This window comes from Oncorhynchus mykiss, chromosome 24, assembly GCF_013265735.2.
Source record: "Oncorhynchus mykiss isolate Arlee chromosome 24, USDA_OmykA_1.1, whole genome shotgun sequence".
NCBI lineage: Eukaryota > Metazoa > Chordata > Actinopteri > Salmoniformes > Salmonidae > Oncorhynchus > Oncorhynchus mykiss.
In genome coordinates, this window is record NC_048588.1 from 12,436,330 (window position 1) to 12,459,827 (window position 23,498).

General features: G+C 42.2%; 1 protein-coding gene across 2 annotated transcripts in view; it reads left to right on the forward strand.

Moving 5' to 3' along the window:
• Positions 1 to 2,619: 2,619 nt before the first annotated feature.
• The window catches only part of snx19b (sorting nexin 19b), a 36,099-nt gene continuing 15,220 nt past the window's right edge, over positions 2,620 to 23,498 (forward strand). The window contains exons 1-9 of one of the 2 annotated variants that reach the window (XM_036961909.1): positions 2,620 to 2,935; positions 3,392 to 5,107; positions 5,375 to 5,513; positions 5,634 to 5,734; positions 7,686 to 7,805; positions 8,489 to 8,595; positions 10,757 to 10,850; positions 10,970 to 11,141; positions 11,815 to 12,461. In XM_036961909.1, coding sequence (XP_036817804.1) covers positions 3,422 to 5,107; positions 5,375 to 5,513; positions 5,634 to 5,734; positions 7,686 to 7,805; positions 8,489 to 8,595; positions 10,757 to 10,850; positions 10,970 to 11,141; positions 11,815 to 11,852 — 2,457 coding nt within the window. In that variant the 5' untranslated portion in view covers positions 2,620 to 2,935; positions 3,392 to 3,421 and the 3' untranslated portion in view covers positions 11,853 to 12,461. The other variant, XM_021582284.2, reaches the window with a different exon arrangement.

The window sequence follows — 23,498 nt, forward strand, 5'->3', positions numbered from 1 at the left end:
TCACAATATATGACACCCTGGTTTGCGCACCTTTGAAGTTCAGATGGGAACAGCTAGGCCTAATCGTTGGAATAGTGACTGAAGTCTGGACACTGACTGTAGGCCTCACATGTAGCCTCTTACAATATGAACTCCTACAGAATTAAGTATTATTTGGAATAAAAATGTTCAGCAAATGTTAATTTTGTCTCGGGAACAGGAGTAGAGAAATATGATTTATTTCTTTCAGCATCCTGAGAGAATGTGAATGCACGCTCAGGGACGGTGTTGTGTAGCCTAAACATGAAAAAAAGCTGACAGTAGAAAGGTTTCCTTCCAGATTGTCATGCGAATATACTAAAATCTCCATACAATAATATGCGCATTTTCCCAATAGAGATGTGTTAAATAAACGGACTTTATGCGGATAAAAGGCTGTGGTGATGGTGACGTAGTGCACATAAAATTAACTTGTCCCTAAAATTCTCATGTACCAAATGAAAAATACAAGTTAAATGGGTTTCCATCCGCATTTTCAACTCTACTGATGGTTTTGTCACAAAACTGTTGCGTTGTCTTGGCACATGTGCTCTAGCCAACAGCTCTCACATACAGTGCGAGTAGACTACCTACATTATAAGATTAAAAGGCAGTCAAGCATCGATCATCATGTCACCAGAATAAGACCCTCGATATTAATTGCAAAGGAGCATCAAGCTCATCACCTTGCACATTACTTGCACATTCACCACCCTGTGAAGCTCATCATCATTTATTTAATCTGTAGCCCAATAAACTGGATGCTTTCCCTTGTCATAGTGGCAGGACCACATAACATATCATCGTGTGACTGACTCCACGTTTACTTCGATATGAGGGTTATTATGTCAATAGTGGCGCATAACGGTGTTTCCACCGCCATTTCTTGCATAATTAATTTTACCGACACAAAAATATCACACCATGTTGTAATAACAACTAGTCTGTCAGCATTTATAAAATTGTACCGGCATTTCATGTTTCCATCAGCCCGACCTTTTTCATGCGTCAGGTAGTGTGAGAATTGGTAAAGTGTGACACATTCTGAAAATGTGCTTTCCAGAATACAGAATCATCCCATTGTCTTAACCCCCAACATGATACCATTATAAATAAATTAAGAACTATACTACACTCTAAACACGAGGTGTTCAACAAGGGTTCTTGTAAGATCCTCAAAGTCCTTCAAAGAACCGTAGGGATCTTGGCACTGAAAATTGCCCTAAAAAGGTTCTTCCAAGAACCCCATAGGAGGTGGGGTTCATCGATTAACCTCCTTAGTTGGTGGGGGTTCTTGCAGGAACCTAACTGCCCAACTGAAAGATTTGGATTTGAATTTGAAGGGGGTGCAGGTCCAGGCATTTAAATGAAAAATGTAAAGATCTCCTCAATTTAAGGTAAGGGTTATATGATCTAAATTGATATTGTTTTGTGATAATACCATCTATCTTTTCATATTTGTGTAAATCTTTATACAATAGAAAATGGACACAATTTTATGGATATCAATCAACAAAGAGGTAAGAATATGTATGCTATAAGAATATGTTGAAGGCTAGCTGTATTGGGTGCCGATGACTGAATTGCTCACTTTTGTGTTTGTGTCTGCAGGTATACAGATGAGGAAGCATACAAAGGTATATCAATTGGTATTGGTATGTTATGCAGATCACACGCCGTCCTCCTCCCTTACCTATTCAATGAAAATCACATAGGCCTCTACATTATGGACAAGGTATGTGTATGAAAACCATTATCAAAACAGTTTTTTTTCATCCACATTTACCACAAAAACCAAGGTATGAATACTGTCGTGTGCATGTTTTGTTAAACATCTGTATAATTACTACTTTTTGGATTTACAGACTTCAGCCCCTCCCTACACCTCTGATGATATAACAGGAAACCAGTTAGATCACCATGCACTGCATAATCATTCTGGCTATGGATACGGAGAACATCAAAACATTTACTTCAACACGGAAGAGGATATACCAATTGGACTTGGGGCTCTGCTGGGAGTTTACCTCATTATTTTGATTTTTTATTCTGCTTTGCCACTAAAATCATGAAGAACACTGACAACTAAATTATTGTTCTATTGTTATGCGGGGGTTTAGTTAAAAAATGAACCCCAAGGTCAACAGGTTCTTCAAGGATCCCTTAAAGGGGGTCGACCTTAACCCAATTGAGATGGTTTGGGATGAGTTGGACCTCAGAGTGAAGGCAAAGCAGCCAACAAGTGCTTAGCATTTGTGGGAACTCCTTAAAGACTGTTGGAAAAGCATTCCTCATGAAGCTGGCTGAGAGAATAACAAGAGTGTGCAACGCTGTCATCAAGGCAAAGGGTGGCTACTTTGAAGAATCTCAAATATGAAATATATTTGGATTTGTTTAACACCTTTTCAGTTACTACATGATTCCATATGTGTTATTTCATATTGTTGATGTTTTCACTATTATTCTACAATGTAGAAAATAGTACAAACGAAGAAAAACCCTTGAATGAGAAGGCTTGTTCAAACTTTTGACTGGTACTGTATATTTAAACTCGGAATAATTCTTATTTGGATGGAAAACCAGCCTTTGCATTTTAGCCTACGCAGTTACAAATTACGTCGACATTCCTTAATTCGCTCCATAGCGTTATGGAAAAAGGGTTTATTGGATTAATGTGGCAACTCTCTTGCTGTGGAGAGAAAAATTTGCATCAGTTTTGAGACGTCATTGACTAGAATTTTGTAGACCTGGCAACCCTGGTCAAGAGATACGGGAAGTAAACAAACTGATGGAGCTGTCAAAAAAAGAAAACAAGACGTTGCCAGCTTCTTGCAAGTGATACAGTTGCCATGACTGCTTGTATCATTTTACTTGTCGTACTTTCCGGAACATCAAGCTAGGGGTACATTTGACGAAGGTAAATTTAGCAAGGGTAATTTAGCTTGGCTAGCTAGCTAACGTTACTGTAGCAAGCTAACGAAAGGAAAGACGACCCGGCTAGCAAACTAACAGTAGCTTCCCACCCCCACCATGAATAACCAGACATCTCATCATATCAATAATATATCATCAGTTAATTGTAAAGTCAATGTGTCATTACAAAATCGTTAGATGAAGCTAGCTATGTGGATTGTCACTTTTACATGGCAACAAGCTAACGTTAGTTAGTTTAGTACAGTAGCTAACGTTAGCTAGGTCCACTCCACTGGCTGCTACTAGCCAGAGCTACTCAGCTAACCAGGCAAGAATTCCTGTAGGTTTCAGAGAAGAAATTTAGTTCATCACAGATAATAAATTCACTAGCTATGTCTGTGTTGCCAGGTAGATAATGTAAAAGGAATCTAACGTTACTTATGTTATAAATTTTTTGTAGACACTGAATATAAAAGTCATATGAAGAACCATGTCTCACACTCAGTCCGAGACTGTTGGCCCAATTCAGTGGACCATGGCGGAGCTACTGGGTCAGAGGAGCCTACTGGGCTTTGGAGCTCTTCTGACATGGCTGATTCTCTTCCATTTACTGGTGAATGTATGGCTGCTGTGTGTCTTCACCAGCCTCCTGGTGGTCATGGGAGGCTGGCTGGGATCTCAGGCTGTCCTGGACTCCAACAGAGTTGTTCACCTAGAGCGGTTCATCACATTGGAAAGGGTCCCTCCTTTGCCTGAGAGTGAGCGGCAGCTAGACCACGAGATACAGACCACCGTGCGCAAGATAATCAGAGACTTTGTGTCCTCCTGGTACTGCATAGTGTCCTCGGAGCGGCACTTTGAGGTCGAGGTGCAAAGTGCCATGTACTCCATGGCGATGGAGCTGAAGAATCGGTCAAGAAGAGTGGACAGGAAGGTCCTGACCCAGAGGGTTTTGGACCTGTGTGGCGGCCACCTTCAGAGCTACCTGAGAGCCAAAGAAGTCATGGCCGAGCTGAAGAGGCAACCGGATGGAGAGAACAGCCTCTGGAAAGCATACTCCCGGGTCTGCACACCTCACCCTGCTGTGAAGAGCTCGGCCATGGAGGTGAACTACGCCAGGGCTATTGTTGACCTGCTGCTGCATGTCCTTGTCCCACTGCCTCACCTGGAAACCCGAACGGGAAGGTTTGTGGTCGGAGAGCTCATCACGTGCAATGTCCTTCTCCCCTTCATTACGAAACTATCGGATCCAGACTGGCTGAACCTGTTAATCGTTTCCATTTTCACCAAGTCAAGTATGCAAGCCCCCAAAGCCTCAGAACCACCAAAAACACCATCACTGCCACATCTCACTGTCTTAGAGCAGGATCAGCCCCAGCAAGACGTTCAGGTCCCTTGCTCTTTACCCTTAAGGATCCTATCAGAAACACCTAACGACACAGAGGCTGCCACACCCGAGTTGGCTGCTTACGATATCATCGACTCGGCAGAATTGTACTGCCCTCAGAATAATATAGAGGAAGAAGAGCCTCGACAGGCTAGACAGTACATTGGTATCTGCCCAATGGACTACCTGAGACCAGTCAAATCCAACCCGTTCTACCAAGAGACCGACTCAGACCTGGACTCTCCTCTGACAGATTTCAAGAGGAGCTCAATGGAGTCCCTGGTTCTGATTGGTGCAGAGGAAGCGCTGTCGGACCGGTTTCGAGAGTGTGCCACGCCCACTGACATCAGCAGCGTCATGGATCTGGAAGATGACCTCCGGGTTTACCCTGGTCTAGCCGAGGTCACTTCCTCCCCCAAAGTCCTGGTCTCTGAACAACAGGATCACCCCGAAGCCTTCGCTAACGTGTTGTGCACCACGACCGAGGACGTTCCCTCGAGTTTCAGCAGCCTCCAGGACCTGGAGATGAGGGACAGCGGCACTAGCCCAGAGAGAGAGCTACTGAGCGTAGACCTGGCGGTGGGCTGCCACTCCAACGGGCTAACGGCGTCGGTGAGTGGCCCTCTGCAGACCTCCTCCCCCATGGCTCCCCTGCCCTCCTTCAGCTTCGAGCCCCTCAGCAGCCCCGAAGGCCCAATCATCATCCAGAACCTTCGAATCCCCGGGACCATCACGGCCAAGGAGCACCGTGGCACCGGCTCGCACCCGTACACTCTCTACACGGTCAAGGTGAGTTATTATTGCAAGGTGAATTTGTTTAATGTTTGGAGAACAGTATGCAGAACATTACATGTTGGTGGTTTGAATATGCTAGGTTACATATGTGTCATATACGCTGCTAAAACAACTTATTCTGATCATTGATGAGGTGTGTTGGTTTTAAGGCCAGAACACTGAGTAGAGGAAAGAAAAGGTAAGTAGTGGAAAGGGAAGTTTCGGGGTTATTTTTGTCTATATTAATCTAGTTTGTTTTGTGCTATAACATATGTCTTTCAGTATGAAACAGCAATGGACTCTAATATCCCAGGGTCTATCCAGCCAGTTGCCTATCACACGGTCAACCGGCGATATAGTGAGTTTCTCAACCTACAGACCCGCTTGGAGGAGAAATCAGACTTGCGAAAACTCATCAAAAGTGAGTATTGTTATCTGAACAATGACAGGCGTTTTCAGGCGTTTTAGTTCCATGTGTCATGTGGAACTAGACTGGGTGTCTTTCTTACAGCTTCTAACTGATCTCACTAATATGGTTTAGATGTGAAAGGACCAAAGAAAATATTTCCAGACTTGCCGTTTGGTAACATGGACAGTGACAAAGTTGAGGCCAGGAAAGGGCTGCTCGAGACTTTCCTCAAGGTTGGTAACATCTTAACTCAAGCCTTGGGAATTAAAACAAAATGTTTTTGTTCATTTTGTACTTTGTAAACTGCATGTATTATACACTTTAATGTAATATTTCTCATTGCCATATACAGTTGAAGTCGGAAGTTTACATACACCTTAGCCAAATACATGTAAACTCAGTTTTTCACAATTCCTGACATTTAATCCTAGTAAAGATTCCCTGTCTTAGGTCAGTTAGGATCATCACTTTATTTTAGAATGTGAAATGTCAGAATAATAGTAGAGAGAAGGATTTATTTCAGCTTTTACTTCTTTCATCACATTCCCAGTGGGTCATAAGTGTACATACACTCAATTAGCATTTGGTAGAATTGCCTTTAAATTGTTTAACTTGGGTCAAGTGTTTCGGGTAGCCTTCCACAAGCTTCCCACAATAAGTTGGATGAATTTTGGCCCATTCCTCCTGACAGAGCTGGTGTAACTGAGTCAGGTTTGTAGGCCTCCTTGCTCGCACACACTTTTTCAGTTCAGCCCACAAGTTTTCTATGGGATTGAGGTCAGGGCTTTGTGATGGCCACTCCAATACCTTGACTTTGTTGTTCTTAAGCCATTTTTCACAACTTTTAAAGTAAGCTTGGGGTCATTGTCCATTTGGAAGACCCATTTGTGACCAAGCTTTAACTTCCTGACTGATGTCTTGAGATGTTTCTTCGATATATCCACATAATTTTTCATCCTCATATTGCCATCTTTTTTGTGAAGTGCACCAGTCCCTCCTGCAGCAAAGCACCCCCACAACATGATGCTGCCACCCCCGTGCTTCACGGTTGGGATGGTGTTCTTCGGCTTGCAAGCCTCCCCCTTTTTCCTCCAAACATAACGATGGTCATTATGGCCAAACAGTTATATTTTTATTTCATCAGACCAGAGGACATTTATCCAAGAAGTACAATCTTTGTCCCCATGTTCAGTTGCAAACCGTAGTTTGGCTTTTTTATGGCGGTTTTAGAGCAGTGGCTTCTTCCTTGCTGAGCGGCCTTTCAGGTTATGTTGATATAGGACTCGTTTTACTGTGGCTATAGATACTTTTGTACCCGTTTCCTCCAGCATCTTCACAAGGTCCTTTGCTGTTGTTCTGGGATTGATTTGCACTTTTTGCACCAAAGTACGTTCATCTCTAGGAGACAGAATGTGTCTCCTTCCTGAGCGGTATGACGGCTGCGTGGTCCCATGGTGTTTATACTTGCATACTATTGTTTGTACAGATGAACGTGGTACCTTCAGGCGTTTGGAAATTGCTCCCAATGATGAACCAGACTTGTGGAGGTACACATTCTGTTTCTGAGGTCTTGGCGGATTTCTTTAGATTTCCCCAAAGAGGCACTGAGTTTTAAGGTAGGCCTTGAAATACATCCACAGGTACACCTCCAATTGACTCAAATTATGTCAATTAGCCTATTAGAAGCTTCAAAAGCCATGACATCATTTTCTGTTTAAAGGCACAGTCAACTTAGTGTATGTAAACTTCTGACCCACTGGAATTGTGATACAGTGACTTATAAGTTATATAATCTGTCTGTAAACAATTGTTGGAAAATTACTTGTGTCATGCACAAAGTAGATGTCCTAACCGACTTGTCAAAACTATAGTTTGTTAACAAGAAATTTGTGGAGTGATTAAAAAACAAGTTTTAATGACTCCAACCTAAGTGTATGTAAACTTCAGACTTCAACTGTAGATCTGAGTGAAATTTATTTGGATGAATTAACATAGTGTTCATGACATTACAAAATCAAATACTATTTTATTCATCACGTGCTTCATAAACAACAGGTGTAGACTAACAGAAAGCAAGCATTTCACTGTTAGTCTACCTACACCTGTTGTTTACGAAGAATGTGACAAATAAAATGTTATTTTATTGTTACTTGAAAACTAACACTCATCTCCCCTATTTTTCAGCAACTTTGTGCTATACCCGAAACTGCCAACAGTGAAGAAATGCAGGAGTTCCTTGCTCTTAATACAGATGCAAGAATTGCCTTTGTCAAGAAGCCGTTCATCGTATCACACATAGACAAGGTATGTGTTATTGATAATCACTTTAATTAACTAGGCCTGTATGCATTAGAAACAAGGAGATGCTGTAGAGAAAACCTCAATGCGGAGAGTGAGGAACTTAACAGGCATCAATATCGCACTCCCAAACATTTTACCTTCCCTGTAAATGATAATGGTGAGAAGTTAGACTGTTTTTTCAATATTCACGTTCCATTCCCGATTATGCGTAATCATGGTAGCATCCACAACAGTGTAGAAGTGCTCAGAAACATCATATCATTTTATTTACAGTAAAAGTCACTCCATAATGACACAATACATGATTTACCATTCATTTCTATTGGGCACAAAATATTCTGAAACACAACCAAAACAAACTACAGATGCATCCAACAAGTTTGTGGAGTCACAAGTTTAATATAGTCATTGCGAGGTAGGAATATGGGACAAAAATACTAAACCTTTTACTCAATTTAATACACTATAATAGGGGGACTAAATACAACAAGTGTGTTCATTTCTAAACGGTTAAACACATATGTATGAAAATACCCTCAGACATTATGCACTGTCGCTTCATATAATACATTGGATCTCAAATCCAAAATGCTGGAATATAGAGCCAAATTAAACGCTTTTGTTTCACTGTCCAAATACAGTAAATTCGTAGGGGAATGTAACTGTGTGAACAAATGGCTCTGTAGATTGTGGATACCTTGAAGACGGCGTTTCCTCGCTCAGAGCTACAGAGCCCTACAGAAGACATGGACGGAGACTCTGAGGGAAAGCCTTCCTCCGATAAGAAAAACAAGTAAGTCAAATGAACTCCTTCTGTAGAACAATACAATAAATGGTGTCTCAATAATAGAATCAGAGTTGGAAGTAATGGATTACATGTATTAGGTAATAACATAAAAATGTTTATGTAACTGTAATCAGGCCAGATTACATTTTTTAAAATGTGTAATTGGATTACAGTTACATTCTTAAAAACAGCTGATTGCACTACTTCTTCTAATATCAAGATGTGGGCTGTAAGTGTTTGCCTCAAACACACAGAAATGGCAGATCAAAGCCGTTTTGAGCCCCACTGCTTAGAAGTCACCTTTCAGTGGGAATGGAATCTTTTCCTTTCTGCTCTAATCTATTTTGAAATCTGCCTAGTTTCGTTTCACAGAAATATTTTTCACCACAAAAAAAGTCACAAAAAAGTTTGTGTATAAAGTTCATTTTTGATGAGTCAACACCCTTTTCACTTCCCAAGAACTGGCATGACAGATATGACAAACCGCTACTTACTGCTAAATCTCACGTTTCAGTGGAAATGAGTACACTGAAATCTACCTGTCTGTCTGTCTTGGAAGTCATACCAGACTGTTACATGAAGGGTGGGCCAGACATGACCATTTCGTGGGAGGATGTAGGCCTATAATTAATAATTCAATTAATAATTAATAATTTCAAAATCAAAGAATGAGTGTTGGAAAAGCTTTTCCTGGTACTTGACAGTAACACTGACGTTTTAGTGATGCCATTTCATCAAGAAGATGCATAAAAAAGTTGAGCCAGCACTTTCCCAAGGATTCTGGGGTTGAGTGGGCAGAGTAAAGGTGTCTGCATATGTAAGGTCAGTTTGCTCCTAGCAGAGCTAGGTCTGCTCAGAATACTCCGTTAAAATTCCTTTGCTTTTGTCCCTCTTAAGATGCTGTATCAACAATATAGCCAGTACACTTCCTCAAAATAGTCTAAATTAATCTAAGATAACTCAATACATTTGTAAATCATGTTGATGTTTTTGCCTTGGAGGTCTTAGTCAAACAAGTGTACATCTAGCTAAGATGTTTGGTGCAGTATTTCTCAGGCGAAAAGATTTGCATGAAAACGAGTCATCTGCCGTTGAATGACAACACTTCCTTGAAGAATCCCTAGTGTTGACCAATCACTGACAAAGGGGCGAAGACTTCGGCTACCGAACTTCGACAAGCTTCAAGACAACATTTTGTGTGCTCAAACAGCCCCAAAAACTTCTGCTGAACACCAAAACGTCCCAAAATGTTGTCATAATATATGCTTGAAATGTTTAGACTGGGAAGCTTACAGTAAGCTTTAGAGGGAACTGATTGTTCTGCAAGATAAACTTACGAGGCGTTAATCCAAAAGTAATCAGTTTACATTATTCAATTTGATTAATCCAATGGATTATTTTACAAATTACAGTTATTGTCATGTAATCTGTATTTACATTTTTCAAGTCCAACCCTGAATATATACACTGAGTGTACAAACCATTATGACCACCTGCTCTTTCAATGACATAGACTGACCAGGTGAAAGCTATGATCCCTTATTGATGTCACCTGTTAAATCCACTTCAATGAGTGTAGATGAAGAGGAGGAGACAGGTTTATGAAGGATTTTTAACCTCTGAGACAATTGTGACAAGGATGGTGCATGTGTGCCATTCAGAGGGTAAAGTGTCATTCAGAGGGTGAAGTGCCTTTGAACAGGGTATGGTAGTAGGTGCCAGGCACACCGGTTTGAGTGTGTCAAGAACTGCAACGCTGCTGGGTTTGTCACGCTCAACAGTTTCCCGTGTGTATCAAGAATGATCTACCACCCAAAGGACATCCAGCCAACTTGACACAACTGTGGGAAGCATTGGAGTCAACATGGGCCAACATTCCTGTGGAAAGCTTTCAACACCTTGTAGAGATCATACCCTGAGGAATTGAGGCTGTTCTGAGGGCAAAAGGGGGTGCAACTCAATATGAGGAAGTTGTTCTTAATGTTTTGTACACTCGGTGTGGGTGGGTGGGTGGATGGATGGATAGGTGGATATGTGTGTGTGTGTGTGTGTGTGTGTGTGTGTGTGTGTGTGTGTGTGTGTATGTATACATTATTTCATTATGAAATGTGCATGACATTTTGTGAAATGAATTTCTATAAAGTTCGATATGCGTGTCTGTTTACAGGTCCCGGCTAAGGTTCTCCAGCAAAATCACCCCAGTCCTTAATGTGTCTGACATGAGGCCTAAAGTGCTATACTGCTTAGATGAGGGGAGCACAGTAAGTACTTCACTGTACTGTGGTCTCTCGTCTACAGTGACGATTGTTGCATGACATTTTGTTATAAGAGTTTTTAATCCTTAAACACATGAATGTTTGTCATGCTTCTCTTTTTGCAGGGGTTTAACGGCCTGTCGGTTGCTGGTCTAGAGGCCTTTATTAAGGAGCAGGAACTAGCGGTGATGTGTGACGCAGAGGCTGAGAGGGAAGGCTGTCCAGGCCTCAAAGGAGAAGTTGGAGGCTGTGGGTGCACGCGGAATAATTTACCAGGTGCATCCATTCAAGACTCTGGTAAGGACTGTGCAGAGAATGTGGATATTTTAGAAGTTGCGGGTGCGTAAACTTACATAATGACACCCCTCACAATATTGTTCAATGCCCCATTAGTTCAATACAGGAACTAGGTTCATGCAAAAATCTTGGCTTGTGATAATGGATCTTTACGTTATGACCGCTTTCTGTTCATCCCGGCAGTGTCTGTTTGTACGTGCGTGAATGCATGCTTCTTACTGTGTGGACAGACAGACGGACAGAGTGGCGTGACTGTGGAGTCAGGGGAAGCACAATTCCGCCCACATCTTCCACTCCAGACTGAGCTTGACTAGCTCATTCATTGTGAAATTATGTTTTTTACTGTACATAAAAACAGGATTTGCTACTTTTCTTACTTGGTTTAAGTTCAGTTTCTGGCCCGGTCTATGAATATTCAGTGTTTTAGAATGTGGACCGAAGGTTTAGGTCCTCTAACTGATCTTGCCTCTTACTTCTATCTCCACACATGGAAGGCCAGCAGTCTATTGTATGTCTCCGATCCAGTGAATGGTGAAAAAAATGGTGATCTCAGTTTCCATATGAAGTCAATATCTCCCACGACTCGACATTGGAATGAGCATGTTCCTTTTTAATTGAATCCAAATTGCTAGGGCTTCCATGTTTTAACGTCTGCTCATTGTCTTGTCTGAAGGAGATGCGTTTCAGATGTGGGCCAGACTTTCATGGTGAGCCGTCTGGCTCACTCTCACTGACCAGACAGGTCTGAAACATCCAGATCACTCCTGAACATTTCAAGGTTGAAAAGTTAACCCGAATGATGTGACCAGCAAACCCATGCAGTACTATAATGTCACCACTAGAGGGAAGCATTGGCAAACATTTGTTGGGGGTATTTTTTTGTCTATGCTGAGAAATCTGTCCAGGAGCAAGAGGTTACTGTTTGTTCATGCCAATGTTTGACATTGTGTGTATCATAGGTTTTTTCCTTTTTACAGATTTCCTCTGACAAATTTTTGCCAATAATGTTGACATACAGTAGATATCCAACTCTTACGTGAGGCTTTAGTGTTTTGTGATTTTCATATTTCATAGCCAGAATGTTATTTTGTATTTTTGGTTGAAAACTGAGATGCAGTTGCTTTCTCTAAATGATTTTACTTTGGACCATTGCTAATGCATGGTAAATAGTGATACATACACAAGGCTTCAAACCTATGGTGTTTATTGTGCTTGTTTCAAGAATGTGGGCTACTTTGTAAAGTGTGCATATGTGTGTGTGCATGCGTGTCATTTACGTGTGTGTGTGTGTGTGTGTGTATTTGATGTGTGTTTTGTGGCACTGTCCACAGTGGGGGAGACGGCCCTGGCTGACGTGGCCCTAGACATCATGTGTCTGCTAATGAAGGACCAGTGGAGCTGGCTGTGCACCGACAACATCCGGAAGACTATCCGGCTGCTGTTTGGAACCCTCATTGACAGGTACTGTACTGATGCATGGACCATAGAAATATAATTATTACTCTACTCCATTCTATTACTCTACTCCATTCTATCAGCCATAGAGCACATGTCCTCCAAAACTAGTTGACATCTGTCACCACTTACCAGTCAGCCACTGACCTCCCATATCTAGTACTGTATATCAGAACATATGGAAATCAGGAACCTATCATTTCGAAATGGACCTTTTCAGAAGATTGACTGTGTGACTTACTGTGCACCCAAACTCTTATTAGAATGAAGCATTTAGCAAAAGGCTTATGTGGATACAGTATTGTTCCAGTATTATTTTGTCAAACAAGTAAGGTGTCTTGCATATCTCAAGGAGTTTATAAAAAAGGCCAACGTGGTTGTTGTTGTGGTTTCTGCTGAATAACTGGAAACTGTTCCTCTAATGTGCAAGAGTACAGTCTCTGAGCTCGTAAAGAATTTGCACCTCAGCGATGTTGTGTACTGGGACCAGAGCATGTGTGCGAAGTTGTGCGGTCAGAAATCCCGCTCATCGCTCACTGAACGATGCTTGTGCTCCACTCCGGCGCCCCACGTCCTTTACAGCGGCCCCGCTAAAAAACACTGCTCCAGATTCGCTCCATTCATTAAAATCACAGTTTAACCAATTTTGTGATTACCTGGACCTATCATTTAGATTTGAAGTATTGAAACCAAACCATATGATTAGAATGAAACGTATTTTAATAAACACTAAAAGGTGACAGTAAAAAACACTCATCATTTCAAATAGGCTACATGTCACATTAAACAGCATAAAACACTGTAAATAGGTCAGGAGCCAGACAGGGAGCCTAAGAAGCATCGTTCAGAAGGAACGAAAATGAAATATTTAGGCTATATTATTATTATTATTATTATTAGCTGATTATTTCAAGGTTATAGCCTCCAAATAAATAAATGGTGAAGCATTTGTGAGTGAGACACGCTAGGCTGGCATGAACATTAAGCGCTCAGCATTTAAACATTTCTTTGTATTCAATTATTATAGTCTATAAATTGTGCATAAAGGCTATGACTTACTTACAAGTAAATAAAATGAAGAATGTCTTAGGCCTATTCACTTTTAGAAACACGAACTTGGCCGGAGTCTGCGGCTGATGCGATGGTGCCTGGAGAGCTTGCCTTCTTACCTTCTCTGCGCTTGCAGAGCCACTAGGGATGCTAAACACCCTTTGGGCCACTTGCCAGGCTGGGCAGGGATGCAGAGTAAAAAATAAAAAAAAGAATAAAATATATAGGTAGGCCGAAAGGTTTTTAGGCAAAATAACCCAATCAAAACAGAAAGCTCCTTGAAAGAGGTTATATGTCAGGCCTATTGTGCCAAAATCAATGATATTCTATAGATAAAAGAACCAAAATCAACCAAACTTTTACGAGATCAGATTTGTGATGATTATAAATACTTTGCTATAATGACACTTTGCTAGCTACCCACCTCATTCCTTTCCGTTAGCAAGTGCTCGTAGTAAGTACACCATCATGCTTTCGAGATACATGTCTTTTCAGATTCCATAATGGTTCTTTAGTTGTGGACACTACATCACCGCACTCCCTCTCTTGCTCTTGGTCCTCCTGATCTTTGGAAGTCAATCAATCAATCAATCAAATTTATTTTATATAGCCCTTCGTACATCAGCTGATATCTCAAAGTGCTGTACAGAAACCCAGCCTAAAACCCCAAACAGCAAGCAATGCAGGTGAAGAAGCACGGTGGCTAGGAAAAACTCCCTAGAAAGGCCAAAACCTAGGAAGAAACCTAGAGAGGAACCAGGCTATGTGGGGTGGCCAGTCCTCTTCTGGCTGTGCCGGGTGGAGATTATAACAGAACATGGCCAAGATGTTCAAATGTTCATAAATTATCAGCATGGTCGAATAATAATAAGGCAGAACAGTTGAAACTGGAGCAGCAGCACAGTCAGGTGGACTGGGGACAGCAAGGAGTCATCATGTCAGGTATTCCTGGGGCATGGTCCTAGGGCTCAGGTCCTCCGAGAGAGAGAAAGAAAGAGAGAATTAGAGAGAGCATATGTGGGATGGCCAGTCCTCTTCTGGCTGTGCCGGGTGGAGATTATAACAGAACATGGCCAAGATGTTCAAATGTTCATAAATGATCAGCATGGTCGAATAATAATAAGGCAGAACAGTTGAAACTGGAGCAGCAGCACAGCCAGGTGGACTGGGGACAGCAAGGAGTCATCATGTCAGGTAGTCCTGGGGCATGGTCCTAGGGCTCAGGTCCTCCGAGAGAGAGAAAGAGAGAAGGAGAGAATTAGAGAACGCACACTTAGATTCACACAGGACACCGAATAGGACAGGAGAAGTGGAAAAAGTCACCTTGAAGTCACCTTGATTTACCACCTGAGTGTTTCATAGGTTTCTTTATGAAAATATTTAGTGAACTCCATGACAGTAGCTAAAGCAAGGAGCTGTAGCAGCACACAAGTAGACTACAGATGCATGCTGGGCTGGGCATGTTCTGAGCTTGTGAAGTGAGCGAAATTGGAGTGGGAGAGAAGTCCGCTGCTCCAACTTTTGGGGAACTCGCTCCACGCTCCAGTCAAATTGGTCACACTCCTCTCCTCGCACATATGGGACAGGTATGTTGGCTCTTCGGAGGGTAATCGTTATTTTGGCGGTCAAGTAGCCTGTCACTTTGCATGCCTGTGTGTCACGGTCATTTATTTGAAAGGGTAGTCTCAAGCAAGGGGAGATTTTTCTCTAATTCTCCAATGACCTTTCGCCTCTCCCCACTTTCCGAGTCCGACATGCTCTCAGTCAGAGCTTGACACACAGACACACACACATTTCCGGTACCCACAAGGATAGCAATATGCACACACACGCACGCAGTTATAAACGTGTCTGTCATGGTCCCTTCAAATGGCTTCACAATAATACCATCTGTCAGGAGCTCGTATTTTAAAGGAATGTTTTTCCTTTTGCTCCGAGACAGATGTTTTCTTCACATTTCACAGAGTCCCGTTATTTATTTCACGTTGCAAGTTTACAGTGATTTGGAAGATATACAGTGGGGCAAAAAAGTATTTAGTCAGCCACCAATTGTGCAAGTTCTCCCACTTAAAAAGATGAGAGAGGCCTGTAATTCTCATCATAGGTACACTTCAACTATGACAGACAAAATGAGGGAAAAAAATCCAGAAAATCACATTGTAGGATTTTTAATGAATTAATTTGCAAATTATGGTGGAAAATAAGTATTTGGTCAATAACAAAAGTTTATCTCAATACTTTGTTGGCAATGACAGAGGTCAAACGTTTTCTGTAAGTCTTCACAAGGTTTTCACACACTGTTGCTGGTATTTTGGCCCATTCCTCCATGCAGATCTCCTCTAGAGCAGTGATGTTTTGGGGCTGTTGCTGGGCAACACGGACTTTCAACTCCCTCCAAAGATTTTCCATGATTTTTCTTGATCTGGGGCTCCACGCAAGATCAAAATGATCACAAGAACGTTGAGCAAAAATCCCAGAACCACACGGGGGGACCTAGTGAATGACCTGCAGAGAGCTGGGACCAAAGTAACAAAGCCTACCATCAGTAACACACTACACCGCCAGGGACTCAAATCCTGCAGTGCCAGACGTGTCCCCCTGCTTAAGCCAGTTCATGTCCAGGCCCGTCTGAAGTTTGCTAGAGTGCATTTGGATGATCCAGAAGAAGATTGGGAGAATGTCATATGGTCAGATGAAACCAAAATATAACTTTTTTGTAAAAACTCAACTCGTCGTGTTTGGAGGACAAAGAATGCTGAGTTGCATCCAAAGAACACCATACCTACTGTGAAGCATGGGGGTGGAAACATCATGCTTTGGGGCTGTTTTTCTGCAAAGGGACCAGGACGACTGATCCGTGTAAAGGAAAGAATGAATGGGGCCATGTATCGTGAGATTTTGAGTGAAAACCTCCTTCCATCAGCAAGGGCATTGAAGATGAAACGTGGCTGGGTCTTTCAGCATGACAATGATCCCGAACACACCGCCCGGGCAACGAAGGAGAAGCATTTCAAGGTCCTGGAGTGGCCTAGCCAGTCTCCAGATCAACCCCATAGAAAATCTTTGGAGGGAGTTGAAAGTCCATGTTGCCCAGCAACAGCCCCAAAACATCACTGCTCTAGAGGAGATCTGCATGGAGGAATGGGCCAAAATACCAGCAACAGTGTGTGAAAACCTTGTGAAGACTAACTGAAAACATTTGACCTCTGTCATTGCCAACAAAGGGTATATAACAAAGTATTGAGATAAACTTTTGTTATTGACCAAATACTTATTTTCCACCACAATTTGCAAATAAATTCATAAAAAATCCTACAATGTGATTTTTCTGGATTTCCTATGATGAAAATTACAGGCCTCTCTCATCTTTTTAAGTGGGAGAACTTGCACAATTGGTGGCTGACTAAATACTTTTTTGCCCCACTGTATTAATCACTTTGAAAATCTATTATTTCCAAGTTTCCTCAACCTGCTGTTCTATAACTTTCCACAGTGCCTCTGTACCTACAGTAGGCCTATGTTATGCAATTAGTTGCTTCTGTTTCCATTTCTTTGTGGGAAAACTGATTTTGAAGCAGTAGGTTCTTCTCTGCTATGATCAGTAGGCCTACCAAGTTATCCTAAAGCTTGATAGACCCTAATGATAGTATCTTGATAATGCATTTCATCTTAATTGACAACATTTATTTCTGGAGTCCTTGTGTATTAGAAGCAGTTTGGAGAACTCTACCTGTATTCACAAAGTGTCTCAGAGTAGCAGAGCTGATCTAGGATCAGGTCTCCCCCCATCCATATAATCATATTCATTCTGTGGCGGCAGGGTAGCCTAGTGTTTAGAGCGTTGGACTAGTAACCGGAAGGTTGCAAGTTCAAACCCCCGAGCTGACAAGGTACAAATCTGTCATTCTGCCCCTGAACAGGCAGTTATTCCTAGGCCTTCATTGAAAATAAGAATTTGTTCTTAACTGACTTGCCTAGTTAAATAAAGGTAAAATATTAATTCTGATCAAAAATGCTAAACTGATCCTATATCAGCACTAACACTTCTACTCTGAGATTAAGCATACTGGATGGTGTATAAACGCTTGACCTAGTTTAATTCAAAATAAATATCGGTGATGCTGTGATAATGCTTAGGCTAACTTGTTTTCCTAATGAGATTTTCTCCTCTGACTCTTGCCGCTCTGACGACTTTTACGAGGGTTTCCGTTTCAACAGGAGCATCGGAAAGTATCGTATCACAGGGGCCCCTGGGCCTTGATGTGTGAGCTGAGCCTCAGCCAGACTGGGATGTGATTGGCCATGTGCAAGACCAATCCTGTTCATGAAGTCGAAGCTTCCTAGTCTTCATTCTAATTCTATGAGGAAAAACTGTGTTTCTCTTTAAGATTAATAGAAGGATTTTGATTAATGTAATGAATGTTGCTTTTTTGAGAAGGTAGTTTTGAGGTTGACATTTTGAGTTTAGGCTCATTAAACTTATTTTCTTGAATGGAAAGAGAGGTACTTCTGGTGTCGTCAAGGTACCTCTGGTTGGCTTCCCTTCTCTGAGAATGCCTTCAGCAACAACGTCACAGAGGTTCGGTCATAGACGGGTATAGCTGACCCTGTAGCAGTAAACTCAACATGCATACAATGTTCTCGGGTTTGTGTGATCTAAATCACCTAACCCTCCCTAAAGACAGAGGGCCCTGTATTAGTGGCCCCTGTGTTGTTGGTCCGAGCTATTTAAAGCATCAGTCTGTCAGCAGAGACCGTTCTCACTGGTGACTAGTCCTCTCATCTTTTTACATGTTGCTCAGCTATGCTAGCTATACCCTAACAGACAGGCCTAAGAGCCTCTGGAGATAGCAGTAGAGGAAAACACGTTTTAATTCTTTCACTCTTTAAATTCTCTAACAAGGGAAAGGTTAGCTAGGCTAAACAGTTACTAGGCATATAGCTTTGGCTACTGTTGACTGTACTGTCTATCTGTTCAGGTTTTCGAGACACTACCGAATTTGATTAAAGGTTCGCAGTACTTCTCAGTGCAGTGCATCGATGACTTCAGAGTTTTTGAGTTGTTTACTTACAGTTACAAAATTGAAACGCCAAGAAACCAGCGCTTAACCTATTTAATATGACATAAGCTTTTAGTAAAATGCAAAGGAGATGCAGGCTATGGAAACCCGGTCCATGACTGTCACCGGCACCGCTTGCATGTCTGCTCTGCTTTAATCAAGAACCGCGAGTGGCTGGAGCCCGGCCTCCAACACACAACGTCTGTGTGATGAATTTGGCTGGAGACATGCTCTCGTAAATGGGGTCCAAGGCATTGGTTAGGGAGATGCATAATTTTATAGACTGGAAACTGGGACAATCTAAGATGAAAATATTCACCCTTAGACAGAAGTCTGGAAAATCCACTCGAGGCCAGATTTGTGTCTTTTTGTCTGTACATGAAGCAAGCACAATCTTCAGAGGAACGGCATCGAAGGAATGACTGACAATCTTATAGCATTGAACAATATGCCTCATATACTGTCCGGTACATTTGGTAGGAGTGTGGTGCTAGCAACACCAAGGTCATGGGTTAAGTTCCTGCAGGGATCACATACACACATACTCAATTTATGCACTGTTTTGTAACTCTCTTTGGATTAAATCATCTTCTCAGTGACATTATATATATATAGTGTAGCCTCACAGGGTACAGCAGCAAAATGATCTTTAGGCTTTGTGAATGACAACAATTTCATATACACAGATATGAACTTCACACAAACAGTCCTTTCAATCTGTCTGGTTTCTGAACAGTGGGTAACGTCGTAAGTGTTAAATATGCCACATTTCCCCATAAGGTGGTCCCACAGGGTGATTATATTCTTGTTTTGTTATGTGCAGTATCCTTCAGCCATCAGTGTACTTAAGGGACCATCTTAAGCCAAGGGAATCTGAGATCTGTTTTGCACGACATGGCTCTCAAATGTGTCCAGATGCATTTCCAAAGTGAGAAGAGGTGTTGAGAAAGAGGTGTCTGTGTCCTTCTCCACTGTTTTGTATCACATCGCCTGTACCGTTTTCCCATTCTCTTTCATTTTCACCCTTTAGCCCCTGTCTTATTATCAGTTCAATAGAATGATAGTTTCCTCTTTTTGGTCATTTTGGATCCCACTTCTGACACCTGTAGTTTGAGACAGGGGTATGCCTATATAGTACTGGACTGTTGTTCTAGCATCCAATGTCAGTCTTACTGGCATGACATAACGGTGATAAATGAAGTGATGATTGAAACCTCCCAGTAGTCAAGTTGAATAAAGTAGCTTAACTTCGGTGCAACATTTTGCCTCAGCTGAGCACAGTTGATAACATATTCCAGTGTGGGACATTTTGCTCCCCAAGTCCAGAAAATACTTCATATTTGGGTAATGAATCGACAGCAAGCCAAGTATGACCCTTGACAGAATAGACAAAGTACAGGTGTTCCCTGCTGGAGTGGCACCTGAAATACCCTACGACTCCATCACCACACAACCTTCTTTCTCAGGATGTTGAATGGTGCACTTGCTCGTGGTGGAGGTGAGGTGGCAAACAACTACTGTACGTTTTACATATTTAACCCAGTTGAGGACCAGTCTGACCACAGCTTGTACAGCCCGGCTCTCCAGCTCTGCTGTCATGTGTGGAGCAGATCCGTGCGGTGACATGTTTTGCCATGTCAAATGGGTAATTTGCACTGTAGTGTACAAGAGGCTTCCCGCCAATTCCACAGCCGACATCCATTTTCGGAGGGGGAAAGATGGAATGATGGGTCCTGCCAGTATACTGGTGGACAGGCCCAAAATGTTACAGATGTGTATTACTGTTACCCAATAGTTTGCTTGAATTATTTTTTATTTAGCACCTAAAAAAACACCAGCTGTTTCAAGGCAATGTTTTTCTGTTGGTGTCCTGTTATGGATTCCGCCTTGTCCCCGTATTAACTTTTTATTTCTCTCAACTTCATTAGCTGTCTTTTTGGGGAGGTGTCAAAGCTGATTTTTTTATTTTTTTATCCAGAGTTAAGTGTGAGGCCTTGTTGTTTTTTAATGGTGAATGCTTTTCATTGACAGCCAGGGCGAGTTCAGCTGTTCAGCCTAAATAATTGGCCCCAAAATAAGCATCCTTCAAAGGTGGTGGTTTCTAACAGTGGTGCTGGTTAGTTTCATTGCACAGAGGGTCTTCCTGTGCTTCATACTCTGAGTTATGAGTCGTTCACCCAGCAGTGAAGGAGGGGTGGAGGAAGACCCCATTGCAGGCGCCCAACTTTTGTTTGAGTCCACTACACTGGTGGTCAGGCCATTGGTTTCCAGCAGATTTGGCAGAGCAGGAATGGAAAAGAGCCCTGTTTATGTAACCTTATCACTCGTTGTTCCGTTGAGGAGGTGTGACATCCCCAACAGTCTGTTCTGACACGGCACCCTCTTCAACAGTGTGATCATGCTGTCCGAGACAAAGACAATGAGCAATATCAGTGTTGAACTTGTACCCAATGGAAAGTCCATTGATGGAGGGAAGGTTCCTCGTGACCATGTTGCAATCAGGTTTGGACCAGGCTGCATTGGTTCCATCGTTACCCACCACCACTTAACAGCTTGGCTGGCGGAAAGTGTCCGGACACCCTGTATGGGTTCTAGTGATCTGCCAGGCAAGGATCAAGTCTTGGTGAGTTTTATTCCCCCCTGCCGAAGCAAACGTTATGAAATACATTGTTCTATGCTGTACTCCCCCTAGTTCAGTCAGCTAGCTGTGTCTGTAGGATACTTGCAATTTAAAACATGCTTATATCAGACATATTGACTTCCTGTTGGTTTTTGGTTTAAAAGTACGAAAGTTAGCGGTTTGGGACAGTGGCTAGGTCCAGGGGACCTATATTGTTTGTTTCCTGAAAAGTGCACAACCAGCAACACGATCTGAGGCTGGGTAAAATTAGCCCTGATAAGCGATAAACACACTTGTCAGTGACGTGAAGTCAGCGGTAGACTAATGCCTCTGTTCACACTATCCTTTTTATTCCACCTGAGCTGCATGGGGACGGCGTGCTCTGTGACCACAAACCAAAGGCATAGTTCTGCAGTGACTCGGGCTCATAAAGTTGTTGGGTAATTTTAGTTCAAACGGATCAATGTTCCTTTGACCAAAAATGGTAGTCTTCAGCCAAAGCAATACAGCCCAGCGTCAACAACATGAATAGTTGCAGGCACAACTTGACAATCTTTTATGCCTATACTAGCCTGACTGGCCATCCGTTTTTATGACTGATTCCTGGCCAAGCATTCAATTTATATTCTCTTAAACTAAGGAATTGAAACTAATTAATTCAACAGTTAAAGTTATTTTGATTGGGCTCTGATTGTAATTGCCTTCACTGGTATTTCTTTGTATTGAATAATTTATTATGTGTAGCATCTGAGTTCCAAAGTCAAATTAGACTGTAGGCTAGTTAGTACGAGCAAGGTACAACCATGTGTTAGTTAAAGCTCAGTTAAAGAGAGCCATGTGTATTGAAATGTTGGATTACTCTAGTAGGTTATACCAGTGTTTCCCAAAGTTGGTCTGTGGTATTGTAGATGCAGCATACTGCCACTGACACGTACTGCAGTGATACTGCACTCTGACTCCAATCCACTTTGACAGCAATCTTTTTTCGTAAGGATGGGATCTTGGCGAGTACAGCTCCTCTCCATCACCCTCTCTCGGTCCGTGCTTATCTTGGGCTGGCGGTCGCTCATGGTTCCTGGTATTCTTCTCGTCGTGTGCCGCTCCGACCACAAGGAAATTCTGCTGGGTGATTTTCTTTTCAGGATGACATGTCACCTGCTGCCGTATATTGCTCTGTCCTGGCAAGCCCCAACCCACAAGTAATTACTAACAGAGAGGAATACTGTCTGGCAGGTTCCTCCTCTCATTTCTCATGTGAGAGACGTGTATTTCACCCAGACTGACTGGTCTGCTACTACGTCTTCTATAACTGTCTCATAGGCTGCATATATTCAATCACTCTCCTTTACTAATATGTATGGCAGTGAAGGGTTTGCGAATGACAACGATGAATTGAAACAAGCTATTGGCAAAGTAACTCATGCGACAGGTATGCGACAGGCATGCAAATACTGTTTCTGACTTCTATGAGCTGTGTTGGGTGTCAAGCCAGTACCCAAATCCTATTGGAATGTTAGGTGTATAACATTTTCCTTATACTTTCTTTGCTTTCCACGGCATTTCAGTATCCAATCTTTCTCAGCTTTATCCCATTTCCTGTAATTGAGGATCTTTTAGATAGTCTGTAATGAGATAATTATTCTGGTGGTTTTCATGGTAGCTAAAATGCCGTAGTCCTCCAGACCACAATCGTTGGTATAGAGTCTGCCCTATGCGCAAGTGAATCAAAGGGGGATATGATCTTCAGTCTGAGAGACTATTAGCAGGAAAAGGGCACTTTGAGATGGATGTTGGAGAGACACAGCCTCAAATTGTCCCTGGCGCGATGCACTAGACTGTGAAATCAGCCTTTCTGAAAACCTGCCCCAGCCACACACGGTCGGTAACGTTAGATGTCAGTGTGTTGACCAGCCGATGAAATGCGGTGCCACGACACTCCCAATAAAAACAGCCCCTGACACACACAAGACACACGCAGATGCACACACACAGAGATATGTCTTACTCTATTTGTGAGGACCAACAATTGATCCCCATTCAAAATCATATTTACCTAACACAAATTCTGAACCTAACCACAAACCCCTAATCCTAATCATAACCATAACCGAACCCCGAAATTGTATTTGTACAAGGGAGGACAGCAACATTTCCTCACTTCTCTGAATTTGA